This window comes from Tachypleus tridentatus, chromosome 6, assembly GCF_004210375.1.
Source record: "Tachypleus tridentatus isolate NWPU-2018 chromosome 6, ASM421037v1, whole genome shotgun sequence".
In the NCBI taxonomy this organism is placed as follows: domain Eukaryota; kingdom Metazoa; phylum Arthropoda; class Merostomata; order Xiphosura; family Limulidae; genus Tachypleus; species Tachypleus tridentatus.
Window position 1 is genome coordinate 90,766,293 of NC_134830.1, and position 14,598 is coordinate 90,780,890.

At 29.0% G+C, this 14,598-nt stretch overlaps 1 protein-coding gene across 22 annotated transcripts; it reads left to right on the plus strand.

Moving 5' to 3' along the window:
- The first annotated feature begins 1,198 nt into the window (after window positions 1-1,198).
- LOC143253023 (LITAF domain-containing protein-like) lies at window positions 1,199-14,262 on the plus strand. Of its 22 annotated transcripts, none has more exons than XM_076506079.1 (6): window positions 2,398-2,523; window positions 7,484-7,623; window positions 9,055-9,132; window positions 9,983-10,039; window positions 10,859-11,012; window positions 12,188-14,262. In XM_076506079.1, the coding sequence occupies exons 2-6, from the start codon at window positions 7,518-7,520 to the stop codon at window positions 12,294-12,296; spliced, it is 504 nt and encodes a 167-aa protein (XP_076362194.1). In that variant the 5' UTR covers window positions 2,398-2,523; window positions 7,484-7,517; the 3' UTR covers window positions 12,297-14,262. The 22 variants fall into 22 exon arrangements, with proteins under 22 accessions (XP_076362204.1, XP_076362210.1, XP_076362203.1 ...); XM_076506074.1 differs by lacking the exon at window positions 2,398-2,523 and adding an exon at window positions 3,121-3,273; XM_076506082.1 differs by lacking the exon at window positions 2,398-2,523 and adding an exon at window positions 3,121-3,273 and having other exon boundaries at window positions 9,986-10,039.
- Window positions 14,263-14,598: the final 336 nt, after the last annotated feature.

The following is a 14,598-nucleotide window of genomic DNA, read 5'->3' on the forward strand; positions in this document are numbered from 1 at the left end:
TTGATCAGAAAATGAATGGGAACAAAGGAGTTTAGCAACTTTGGACTTTTCAGTTATCAAGCAGATCTTTAGTAAATTAAACATTTCTCAGTTTTTGGATAACAGATATTTGATTTACCTCAGAAACTAGGATGGTATTGTGACTGAAGAGGTATTATAATTCTTACTTTCTGAACTACTGAATGCATTTTTGGAAGTGAAACGTTATTCAACACTTCAAGAAAATCACTACCATGGTCGATCTAAGTGATAAGAACATTATAAACCATGCTATCCTCTAGTTTATAGATTATCACATATGTATATGAGAACCATGCTATTTATAGGAGCAGGAATAATTGGTTTCATTTGGTTTGAATTTCGTGCAAAGCTACACGAGGGCTATCTGTACTAGCCGCTCCTAATTTAGCAGTGTAAAACTAGAGGGAAGGCAGCTAGTCATTATCACTCACTGCCAACTCTTGATCTACTCTTTTGCTAACGAATGGTGGGATTAACCGCCACATTATAACGCGACCCTCAGATTACGAGGCCAGCAGTAAGAAAGTTATATTTCTTCAGAGTGCATGCTGATATACGTTCCTTTGTTTTAACTTAAAGTGTATATTTTGTATATTTCTTTTTCATTAAAATATACGTTTGGTGTTGTTTTTTTGTAACAAGGATTGTATCATGTAATATTAAAGAGCTTGAAGGTTGTATGTTCCATCATTTATCTATTGCCCGAGAGAAAATTTAAGAATTTTGTACCGTAACTACTTTTAAGCATATTAGTTACAAGATTTTACTATGTGAAAACATATTACGTTAGGCTGCCTTTTCTAAAGAGGATGGAAATTATTTGGTTAAGGGTTTATTTCTATATCTTTGTACATTTCCGATTTCTATTTCAAACAGTAATCTTTAAAAAAACGTTTTAAATTGTAAAATTGAAGTGTGAAATACATTTTGTAAGAGTTATTTATAACATTTCGTTGGTAAAGTTACAGAACTTTGTATTTTGCATATATTTGTATGTACATTAATTATTTCATTATCAAAGTACCGTCGATGATTTTCTTCTATTGTTATTATATTTATTAAACGATATTGTATTTTTTAATTTTTTTTAAATTTCGCTCAAAACTTTTTTTTTTAATTTCGCGCAAAGCTACCCGAGGGCTATCATCGCTAGTCGTCCCTAATTTAGCAGTGTAAGATAAGAGGGAAGGCGGGTAATCATCACTACCCACCGTGTAGCTTTGCGTGTAATTCAAAAACAAACAAACCGTCCTGAAATACAGTTAAAAGGTTAATTTTGGTATTTTATTTGAACAATAATTCTTTAAGTTTTGTGTTGTCCATAAGGATATAATCGTTCATAAGAATAAAGGAAATTTAGTTTACTTCTTAGCCATGTCGCAGGATTAAAGTTAATTGGTTTTAAAATTATATTTTAATTGCTGGATTTAGGAAAAGTCTGAAATAGGGGAAAAAAGAGAAAGCAGACTATATTTTTTCTATCTTTTATCAATACAGAGAAGTTTTAAATTTTGGTTTAGTACGATTACGTGCAGTTTTCACTTAAGTGAGTGCTTTTCTAAGTTTTTTTCACTTTAGTTAGCTTTGTTACTTTGTTGTTCTCTAGCACAGGGATTCCCAAACTTTTTAGATCTGCGGAGCTTCTCATCAGAAATAAAAAACATTCCGGAGCCTTAATGAAAAAAAATACACTAAAAATAGAAACAATCGGTCAAAGCACCAGATAAAGTTTACTTCAAGTTTTTAGAATATAAATGTATTCAAAATATCAATATTTAAAGAAAGTTGTTTTATTTCTACTTGCAAAATTTATATCAGTAAAAGTACAGTGTACTTACTCATTTATTAGTGGCTCGGATGGACTTGCTTTTGTTCACAAAGTAGTTCAATATTTGGAGTTATGGTTGTTACTTGTAAGCGCAAGTCATCTTCAATATTTAGCCTGTTTCTAAATTTGGTCTTTGTAGCTGTATTCAGTGAAAATGTTTATTCTGAAAGATATGTTGTTGGAAAACATATCAACATTTTCAAAGCTCTGTTACTTATTTCAGGAGTACTCCATGGCCATTTGAATCCAAAATTGTATAATTTCTTTCTGCTGAAAGTTTGTTTTTAGAGTGTAATCAGTTAAAATTTCTGTAAGTTGTTCATTCTCTTTCAAAGGCAAATCGTTGGTATTTTTGCAGAATCAGCAAAGGGATTTCGAATCAACAGTAATTTTTTCTAAATGAAGAGGGAGTACTCCCCATAGTTGTACATAAATCAGATGTGTGCTGTAAGACTGAAACTTTTGCAGTTTCACTTAAAGAAATTTCATTCATAAATTAAAAAAAAAACATTGAAATTTTATAAGCGATCAAATTCTTCTATAAGTATACATTCACCCCAAAGTTTTAGCTTACGTTAAAGCGCTTTCATTTTATACCGAGCTTTGAAGTACGTTACCCTGATACCCTGCATTGTAGCATTCACTTCATTTAGATAGGCAAATACATCCGAAAGGTAAGCCACTTTCTGTATTCAGCATTTTTCTCTTAATTTGTATGCAACTTCAAATAGCATTCATATAAAAAGAAACCTATCTCCTCATGTGTGGCAAGGATTCAAATTCGTGACCCTCAGATTAAGAGTCGCAAGTCCTTACCACCTGGTCACCTATCTCTTGGGAGAAAGGAACTGTATGACACATGAAATGAAACATAACCGTATTTAAATAATAACTAATTAAGCTATGCATTTTTCACCTTTTTATGGCTTTAATTCATTTATTTAAGTTAATTAGGTATCAGTTCACATATAAAAAGGAATTTATTCCTTTCTTTTCTCGGTGGACTAAGCAGATAGCCCGATATGGTTTTGCTATAATAAAACACATACTCACACACACTCCTTTTTCTCCAGTTCAAGAATTTAAAATACGCCTATTAATCTTTAACCTGAAATTGAGCTGAAAAAGCAATAAAGGCATCTGGCCTGGTTGTTATTGACATATATCAAACATGTTATTTAGAATGGTTTCCACTCTGTACAAAAAAAAAACAAAAACCATCAAACTTCAATAGGCTTCCTGCAGAAATTAACTGGACGTTATTAACCTTGTAACATTCAATTTCTTAGATCAAGAATTAGGTATAGTTTCGTATTTGGGAAGAGTTATTTCACTGTTTCGTGTACTCTGAGGGTGAAATCATCGTTATATAAAGCATTAAATCGTGGAAGCTATTAGCTTATCAGAAAAGAAAGATTGTTGTGGTATGTTAGTGAGAGTGATTTTGTTTAAACGTCTTAGATTTAATTGCCTTTTATATGTATGTATTTCAGTATTTTGAAATTAATTCATTAACGTAGACGAGATAAATTTCTCTTAATTTAATATTTTATTAAATTTGTGTTTATATTATTAGGTTTAATGATGACATGGTTGATGTATGACAAGTTATTGATAAAAATTTATTATGACAGTGATCTTTTAGTATTACTGTTACTAACAGTAGTATATTACTAATAGTATTAGCCAAGTTTAAGGTGAATTATAATATAACGTACGAGTGTGTCGACAGTCTGCGTTCTGCTTCCAACCTAAATAAGGCACTTTATGAGGTTACCTTAAGTTTAAAATATGCTTGTGAAAATGCCAACCTTGGCTTGAATAAGGCGTGGGTGTTTAAAGAAATGTTTATACGTTTTCGTTTGACTGTCTATAACTGTGTCACATTAATAAAGTGTGCGTTAGAGCCATTATCAGTACCATTTGTAGTTGAGATAAGCTTGTAATTTGTAGGCCTTTTCTAATTTTATCATTCACGTTATTATTTGTTAACTAATGAAAGAAAGGTCAGATCTGTGAATGATAAGTGTATTTAATGGTTAAAAATAAAATATGTAACTACAAATTATAAAATATTAAACATGTACTTTGTGAGGTTACTACATGTAAGTTATTAATCTGCATTTGGTTACTTAATGGCAATATGTTACAATATTTTAAACTTTTTTAAAAATTAAAATGAAGTACCTTTTAGTATATTATAGGGGTAATGTATGTATTCCAAAACATTTAAAAGACTAAAGAATAAGGGTTAACATGGTCTTGTAAGTCATTAGTTATATCTCTTGTTATACTGTTGTTATTTTATAGAAAGATAACTAGTTATTGGAAAAGGCTCCGAAGACAGGTACTGCTGTGAGAACTATAATATGGATGAAATGGTTGTTTTGTGGGGTTAGGTAAAGTTTGTCCTTTTTTTCAAGAGAAAACAGGAGGTGGAAAAGACCTTCCTATCATTCCTTGTACCTAGTATTGAAGTATATGTGATTTGTTTAGAACAGGGGTTCCCAACCTTTTGGCACTCGCAACTTGAAAATGTAATTGATGAAATAAAATTAATGTTATCCCAAGCTACTTCTAACAAGGCTACGCGACCCACCGGTTGGGAACCCCTGGTTTAGAAGTAAAAGCAAAGTATCAGTATCTTGATAAAATAATCTAATTTCATTGGTAGATTGGAAGCCATGATTTGAAAATAGCTGCTAATATGGTTAAAGTTATGTTGACATCTTTTAAGTTAGATTTCAGCTTAACATATACAGAAATTAATGCTTGGTAAAAAAATAAAATAAAATTCACTGTGGCATATGGGGTATGGAGAAAATTGTAATAATGTTGTTGCTGTAGTTTCTTTGAGAAGCTTAAAGCACTCAAAAGGACAGAGTGTAATAGAATGTGAAAATTTGTGAGTCTCTCATCCATTGAGGTTATTATCTTGCCACTGGTATCACTGATGAATGATTTTGTGGTCTTTGGCAGTTGTGGTATTGACTGTGCATATATTACTGAGATTTAAGTAAAAAAAACAAGTAAGGTAAAGGTATGGTTATTAGATTTCATTATGTACTTAAATTATCATTTCAAAATACTCTAAAAAGACATTTTTCTAGCAAGTTATGTATTTTCTGAAGACAAGGATGATAATTAACATCTTTAAGCATTACTTCATAAAATTTTAGTTTTTTTTTAAGTTAGCAATAATGGAAATAGTGGAGTGGACATGCTAAAAGTTCTTTTCAGAAGTCAGAGGAGTGATAAAGGTAGCATACCAATTTTAGTACTTTTACATAGGAGTCCAGAGAACTTCAGTGATGAGAGTCAGTGTTAACACAGACTTATCAATTGTATCTTACAGGTATTATTGATAAGGCTTATTGTGTTGAGCAATGGCAGACATGAGGAAATATTGGCTACATACAATTTATTCTAAATATTGTGTAAACTCATCTTGTTTGCATTTGTATACTGTAGGCTTCCTAAACTGATATTTTGTATTTGAAAACTATAAAATTTTATGTTTTGCTGAATCAGTAGGTTAAAGTTCTGGAATGAGTTGTGTATGTCTCACTAACTGTCTAAAGAAAACTAAATGTGTAACCTGTAGGATAAATATCTTTTTAATGAAATGTGGCTTCCTTTGGAAAATGTGGATCAGATAGTTTTTTGAAACCTTGTTTATATATTCAGAAAATGTTCCGTTTGGGGAGTTATGCTGCTTCACTACACTCCTATAACAAAATTGCAGCCATATTGGGATTGAATACATTGAAAACTCATCAGTTTTTGCTGCAGAACCAATACAATGGCATCGCATGATATGAAAGAACTGTTTGTTTTTTTTTTGGTTAATTAGTGACATTGAAAACAAGAAATGTTGAAGTATGTTATGAATTTTTGGAATGCAAGTTCATGTGCATCTTTGTATTCTATGTTAACAGATGAATTTGGAAATAATGATTCCTGTATTGAAGTACCATCATATATTTTTTGTACAAACAAATGGTTACATATTTACTTTTTTAGATATTTTAGATAACGGGGAAATTGTTCAGGATTGTTAAATATTTCGGCAATTTGAATAAGTAATAGAACATTTAGACTGTTATGCTTTTGATAATGAACGTTAAATTATGTTGACACACTTAGAAGAGTAGAGTACAATCAGGTTGTTGATTAAAATATCTAGGGTATAGGGACCATAACTGTGGACTTTTTAGGTACTCTGAAATATAATCTGAGGCTTTCTTTAACTTAAAATATGTTCAAATGTAGCCAGTATTTTTACCTAGTGTGCTTCTAAATTGTTCAAGAAAAACACTTATCTTTTGTATAAGAGAATATGTTTTTAAAATGTTAAATAGAAAAAGAAAAACTTATCAAATGACTTTACTCCTTTCTTTGTTGTAGTTTGTAACTTTGAATATACTGATTAACTCTGATAAATAAAAATGGAAGTGCAACAAAAATATAGATGTATTTATTATGAATGTAGAATTTAAATAAAACAGATTAAATTAATTTTAAAAATTAATTGTTCCATATATTTGCAGTAGTTCACAGCTTTGGCTGTGAGTGAAACCAAGATGTGTAACAAAATTAACATTTCTAAAAATCCATGAAATAATTTAGATTGATAATTGAACTTAAGTGCTTGCACTCAGTGATGAGAAAAGTTTTTGCTTGTCATAAATATTTTCTGTTATAACAATTCAATGATGTAATGAATTGTGTGGTGGTATTTTAACTCCTTTATTTTTTGTTGAATAATTTTATAGATGTGAGTGGTCACATTTATATCATGCTAGTTATTAGGCTGAGTGGAATTTTGTAAGGAAACATTTCTTTTTATAAAATAATTCATTAACTTGCAGTGTGTCAAGTAGCAGTTCACAATTTCATAAGGCAGTATAAAATTAGTAACCAGAATGAATGAAATGTAATGTATTCATAAAATAGTGCTGGATATTTCTTATTTAGCTACATATTATTGTGTTGAAATTGTTATTATAAACTAAAGTACATAATAACAGAAAATTTGCATATCAGTTACTGTTACCAGTTGTTGAACAACATACGTTTAGAGACGATGATTTGTTTTTAACAATGTTCACATTAAAAGTGATTTTAGTTTATGTACTTCTTCATTGCCTTGACTTTTTAATTGTTTACAAATGGCTAATACAGTATTTTATCTATCCTGCACTCTTATCTTAGTATGATCAGAATAATAGCAAAATATTGTTTTTTTATTAAATCAAATCATTATGCCTTCTATTATTTGTACAATAATGTAGAACATCTGTGTTCCTAAAATTATGATTTAATGCCAAAATCTTGTAAAAAAAAAAAAAAAAAAAAAAATTCAGACTGAAGTTAATATCACTTTATATAAATGGAATAATTTCTTTTTACTGTGGAAACTTTTCTTCCTTAATATGTATATCTAAGATAATACCAAAAACTGTTTTCAGGGCTGTTTATCATGGTTGTTAATTCAAAAGATTTTACCTAGGCTGTTCTAGACTAGGGTATTTAAAATGTCCCAATCACTTCTAAATGTGAATATAAGTTAATAGTTTTGGATAACATATATACTTTAATCAAATAAAATTTGTTTAACTTAAATTTCTTCAGAAATATTTTCTATAGATGAAAAAGTTTGAATAAAATGGATCCTCAGAAACCACCAGGTCCTTATTCAGAACCTCCTCCACCTTACACAAGTGCTCCACCCCCAAGCAGCTATAATCCTCCACCTGGAGCATATGCTGGAGGTATGGTTAATATTATGAATTGCTTTTTGATAGTAGCATCTGATACTTCATTTGTTTGTGAGCATGCATTTAAAACAATCTAGCAATATGTAACTGTACAAGTTTCTTTTGAAATGACTTTCTGCTTTTTTTTTCTTTTTTTACAAACATTTGTAATAAGAGATGTATATAAACCATTAATACAGTGGTTATATTTAGTATTCATCCATTTGTTTTGTATAATGTTCTTGTGCATAAAGACATTGTTTTTGGATGTGTACCTGACTATGTTATACTTCTATAAATCTTTATTAAACACAGGCCTTCCAAATTGTATTTAAATTTATGTATCATAAGTTGTCTTGGTTTTCAGCTATTTTGGATTCTGGTCCATGACTTTTTCTTTGTACATATCAGACAGTTAGCACATGTATGTTTATTATGAAGATTAAGTTGTGTGTAATTTTTGTTTCCTAATGAATAAGTATTAATAGTGTTAGAATGGAGTAAGTATATTTTATATACATGTAATTAGAAAATAAATTGTTTGCAATTTTATTAATAAAATATCAGGCTCTTTAACAGCGTGAGAAGCTTATAGACTGATTTTTTTAGCTACCATACGTACTATAAATAAAAAATCTGATATATGAGATTTTTAATCTGTTCTGTTTTTCCTAAGCCATTACTGAAAGCTTATGATGTATTTGCATGAAAGATTTTATTGAAAGACAGCATGAAATTTCAGTTCACTTTATATTGTTTGTTTGGGACGTATTTACTCTATCAGGTTAACAAGGCTATTGGTAAATATATTCAGATTTAGTGAGTACATGTTTGGTAATAACTTGATGGATGTCTGTGTTTAGCAAAATGATGCCACATTATTTTAGTGGTTAGTTTCTAGCTATAAATATTTCTCAGAATTAGTTGTTTTTTACAAAACTGTTTTTAAAGTTATCTTCATGAATGTCTCAAACAGTGACTAATATTTGTTTCAGTGTAAAAAATGGCTAGAAGAAAACCAAGAAACTTGCAGCAATGAACTGACTAAAGACTATTTTGAAAAGTGATTAATCTGTTTTCTTACTGTTTGTGCTTCCACTTATCAGATTTTAATCTGTTTTCAGAAACAGTTTTGATGAACTTCTCAATACTTGTGCCATGTATACAGAAAGTAAATCTTTTATTAAGCATGTTCAGCTTCTGCCATTCGTATCTTGTGTGTTCGTGTTCATTATTCATTTTGTATAGAAACTAAAGTTAATGCTATTTTTAAATAATGGTAAATAATGTATCTGAGACTGTTTACAGAAAGAGAAATTTCAATGAACAAACACAAGTATACTCAAGTATAATTAAAATGTGTGGCTGAAATATATATATTTTTTATATTGCATCATTTGCTTCTTTCTTTTTCTTTGTTTCTCATGCTGCATTTATTTGATAAAGGGGCTGGAACTGCCCCTTTTCCAACTTATTCTCATCATACTCCCCCACCTGGAGGGGTTCTTGTTTTCCCCATGACAGGTTGGTTTTGTGTGTGTGTGTTCTTGCCTGGATTATGGTTAAGTTGTGTTTCTGGATTCTCTTGTGTGGTATATGATATAATATTTATTCTTATAATAGTTATCCTAAACTTGGTCTTGAAATTAATAAGAATTATCATAAATATTGTAGCATTTCTAATGCTGCTGGGTATTATGTTTTATAGAAAGACAGGTTTGTAAATAAGTAGGGTAATGTTAGACTAAAAAGAAATTGTGTTTACTACATTCACGTATTATAGACTTCATGATGTAAAGTAGTATAGTTAAAGTGCAAAAAGTCTAAAATGCAAACAGCTTGTTCTAGCCTCAGCTAAGACATCTTGCTCTGCTGTTTTTTTTTCATATTTTGAATGTTTAGTGTCATTAGAAAAATTAAAACTCTACAACATTTTCACCAATTTTTTACCTCTACATTTTTATTACTGTAACTGATAATATAATATAATAGGGAAGTACATTTATTATTGTTTAACTAAGAAATTTCATATGGAATGAATGAAAAAAAATAGAATTTTTTTTCTAGAAATTGGAAGTAATACTATTATTTTATGGTTACTTTTAGTAACTTATTAGGCATCCTGATAAGTTCTGTTAAGCTGGATGACCTATGGTAGTTGTATAGCTTCTCTGGATTTGTAACACTTTGTAAAATGTTGTATTTAAGCTGAGGTACTGTTTAAATTTTGTTTCTAGCAGTCTCCACATGAACTGGATTCTATTGAGCATTATTAGGAAGATAACAAAATTGTGTATAGATTGTAATGACTTGTCTGTTTTATATGCACCATTTAACCAATACTTGTTTTATGTATATGCTTTTCTTATCCCAGCAGGCTACCCACCTAAATCATCTACTGTGGTTGTTGGAGCCCCTCATACTGGACCAGGTTGGATTGTTGTTTGTTTTTCCTATTGTGTATTTCAGAAACTTTTTAACCCTGAATTGCAGGTGGTATATGTATGAATATGTAAATATTTGAATTTTGTCAAATTGTAGTGTATCATATGAAACCTTATGCTTAAGTCTTATAATTGAAAGGCTTACAGTAGAAGGGTGATTTAAGATGTGAAATAGGTGTATTTGTGTAAATATAAAGGAATGTTGCTTTTAGGTAAAGAAACTTTGTAAACTGGAAAAGCAGGTTTTTAATATTTATCAAAAAACTTGTATCAGCCAAACTCGTTTAAGTAATGTGCTTGTATATTGGATATTTTAGCATTTTCAAACAAATAGTGAATAATTTAAAAAAAAATAATACTGTATACTAAATTCTCAAAAATACCTCACAATTGGCTGCAGACAGCAAATGATAGTGGAATTGAGAATATACACACATTCTTCTCTCTTTTCAGTATTATTATTGTAATACACTTGGTTTTTAAAGTAGTTTTATGATTTTATAAGTTAAATAATTTAAATTGCAACATGTAGCTTCTAGCCACCAGAAAATTACAGCTGCAAGAGATTTTGTATCAGAAACAATGATTTAAAAGTTGACTTGTTAACAAGCAGATACATCAGATGTGAATTATTTATAGAAATAAGGTGCATAAATACTGATTATTAAGTTGTCTTTTTTTTCATCAAAGGTGAATAACTTATGATTGAACTTTAGTGTGAGCTGCTCTGTTATCTTTTAAAGTTAATAATTATGCTTTTAACTTGTTTAAAAATAATTTTAATTAGAAACACTTTTGGTTATTAGGTTTGACATCAGTGACTGTGGTTAATGTGTCTCAGTGGGGTCCTTACCCCATGCAGATGACCTGTCCACGTTGTGCAGCCCAGGTTATGACTGAGACTACTGCTTCTCCTGGTCTTTTAACATGGATTTTATCTGGTTCCCTCATTTTTCTCGGGTGAGTTGACAACTGGTTGTACCTAGATGAGTACTGTTTGGTTCAGTATCTTACTTTCTAGATTTGTTGAAATACTTATATAATGTAGTTTAATACTTTTATATAATTACTATGTTGAAAATCTAAGAATTGTATATATAGTAGAAACATAAATGTTCAAGGTAATTTTTAAATAAATATTGACTAAAACTAAAACAAGGGAAGTGAAAAAGTAAGAAACAAAACTGTACAGTGATTAGTTATACATATAAGATATTTGGGATATGTCCAATGTATGATAGATCATTATTTAAAGATCAGAAAGGTATTAGCTGTTTGTACTATATATTTTAATTTAGTTTTAAAGCACAAGTTTTTTGATCAAAATAAAGTTTTTAAAATCTGTGGTATTTCAAATATTCATTATGGCCTACAAATTTAACATTATAAACCTAGTTGTTTGGAAGTAAAGACACTTGTTTTTCAATTTGATTTTACCTTAACAGTGTAATTTTCACTTAGTTAATCAGCTTCCAATTTTACAAGTCAGTGGTAAGAAAGATGCAGAGTATATGAATAATAAACATGAAGTGTGGCTGTAACAACCTTCACATTTTAACCATTAATTTGTATTTAAATATGGATCATAGCAACTAAAAAATCTAGTATACAAAGTGTATTGTGTATTATTGGCTTTAAAAATGTAAATTTCTCATGAAATCTAATGTAGGCTGTAGTTTTAATGAATATTTACTGCAATGAAGTATAATTGAGCAGGTTTTAAATAAATTAACTGTTCAAGTTAGTTTAAAAGGTATTTAGTGAAATCAGAAATATATTAACCTTTCAACCTTTTTATCAAAAATATCTGATCTCTGAAGTCTGAAAAAAACCTTCTTTAAATATGTAAACTAAGTAGTTATATTACCATATGTTTTTCGTTGTTTGTGTGTGAAAGTTTGCACTCTTTCATTTGAAACTCCTGAGAATGACATGATTTGATGTCAACTTGTAGTGTGCATGCATGTTTTGAAGTGTTGTTAATTTAGTATTTTAGTTTATATTTTCACAAGTGCCTTGAACTTTAACCTTTTAGTACCAATAAAGTATTTTTAAATAATGTAGTGTTTTTTGTTGTTTTTTTTTTTCAATGCAAATACAGCTTAGTTACTGTTAGGTGTATTATTTTCAAACAGGTGTTGGTTTGGATGCTGCTTGATTCCGTGTTGTATTCCAGAATGCCAAGATATTGAACATCGCTGCCCTAACTGTAAACATCACTTGGGGTCATACCGGCGACTCTAAACATCACCAATTTATTGTTCTGTTGCTTGCTTGAATTTGAATTAGAATCTTTTAATTACGAAAAAAAACAAAAAACATTGATAATATTAATGAAGAAAGTATCATTTAATCATAATTTATTGTAACTAAATATAGGAAAATCCTACATTTTTGTAAAAGTTGTACACATTTGAAGAATTATTGTTTTGGAGTTATGATTATTTAAAATGACATGTTTTGATATTTTAAGTTTCATAACAGAAATGTGTATATCATGGGTTTGTGTAAAATATGTATTTTGTCAATTATAAGTGATAACTTTACTTAAGTTTAACTGAGTAAATATAAAATGTATTTATCATATATCATATATTTATCAATATATATTAATTTTGCTTTATTTAAAGTATATTAATTAAAAAGGGAAAATTGTATGTTTTACAAATTTAGTCACATTCCATTTGCCTGTTTGAAAGTAATTTTGGTAATTTATTATGTGGAAAACTTTTAACAAAATTAAAGATTTCAGTTTTATGAATATGGTGTTTAAAAACTTAATTCTAGTTATTTTTGTTTCTTGTAAGAGAGAATAAAAACACTGCAGCTTTAATCCTTTAAAGAAAATAATAGCGAATATTGTGCAACAAAGGAAAGGAGTTATTATTATTAACTTACATTATGAAACTTATATATTGGTGTGAGTGCCTTTTACAAATGATGAAGAAAAATGGTATTGATTATTCTGTTGACAGTATAAGGGTTTAAATATGAACAACATTTGTTCTCTGTGCTGAAGTATTCATTATATTAAAACTTTTAAGCAGTAATGGAAATAAGTTTAAATTACTTTAAGTGTTACACAATTAGAAAAATACTGAGTAATTTTTAAACACTGATGTTTGCATGATTACACTGAAATTACTTTTATCATAAAAAGAACAGTATATTTGGAAGTTTGTGTAACTTTGACATATATATAAATGTGGCTTAAATTTTCTAATTTTCAAATATGGTTTTAAATAGATAAGTGTTAAAAACAATACTCTTTAAGCTTAGTGTAAAATAAATTTGTAGTTCTCTAGGAGTGTTAGATTAAGAAGGATTCTCACTTATAATCTTGTAAAGTTTCAATTGTAAGTAGTAATTTTTTGATTGAGAGGAATTTCTAATTGTGTAATAAAAATTGTATTTAGTCTTTACACAAATATAAATACATATACAACATCCATTTTGTCCCATATCATAATTTAAATCTATTTTTGTTGCTGGTATAACTTGCTTGCACTAAAATATATACATGAATAGTTTACTTACTGGTACAGTAAGTAATTTTCACATAACTTGATGCAACTACCATGTCACTTTGTTTTTTTTATAAGTAGCTAACTTGTGTTTCTCACTTAACAATTACACACTTTGTGACCTAAAGAGTTAATGAGCTCTTTTACAAGTTTTGTTTCATTCAAATAGCCAAGATATTTTTGTTAATAGTAGATCACATAAAATTTTTATTTTCTTTAACAGTAAACATTTTATTAACACCAAAATAAAATGATTGAAATTAACAATGTTAAAACTAGAATTATGTAAAACGTATTTGCACCAGAGCCATAAATTTGTCTTTAATCGGTTCTGATAATGAGGTCAGTGGGTTGATTAGAAAAAAACTACTTGCAAGCATTTTTTTTTTTCCTATTTTACCTTTTCATCAAATGTGTATTTCTATGATATTTCCAAAAACCATAGTTGTGTTTTTGGCTGGTGAAAGTATCTTTACTTCAGTCTCCCAGATTGAGCCCCTAGTTTACTTGGGGATTCTTGATCTGTTTTTAAACATTATGGGAAATCCCTATGTCTGAAATGAAAAGGATGCACCATAAATATGTGAATAGGTGTGATCGATCCAAGATTCCAAGTGAAGTATGACGAATATTAATATTTCTCTGGATAAAGTTTCGTTTTGATCAGTATTAAAATGATAATCTCATGTCACGTGTATTATTTCTGTGTATTTATCTAGATAAATATTATCACTGTGTACATTGCAAGAATGACATAATCAAAAACTATTGTTTTCAATTAGTTTTAACGTTACATACGTGCACATTAATGATTATAATTGTATATTTCTTTAAAAACATGTCTGCAGTCGATAAAATTCAACTAACATATACGTACTTCAAAATGGTCCAATTAGATATTTTGCGAATTTGGACCCTGATTTGCAGGAATATTAGACTGTCTTTAACACACAAAATTACAAAATTTGGTATCTCCATTAATTAGTACATATAAGAAATAAGATATTAATGTGCATGTAGTT

Bases quoted from the DNA above. Each gene is read 5' to 3' on its own strand.
- LOC143253023 (XM_076506079.1), top strand. From the start codon at position 7,518: ATGGATCCTCAGAAACCACCAGGTCCTTATTCAGAACCTCCTCCACCT. The intron at 7,624-9,054 runs GTATGGTTAATA...TATTTGATAAAG, and splicing joins ACCTGGAGCATATGCTGGAG to GGGCTGGAACTGCCCCTTTT. The intron at 10,040-10,858 runs GTTGGATTGTTG...TTTGGTTATTAG, and splicing joins AGCCCCTCATACTGGACCAG to GTTTGACATCAGTGACTGTG.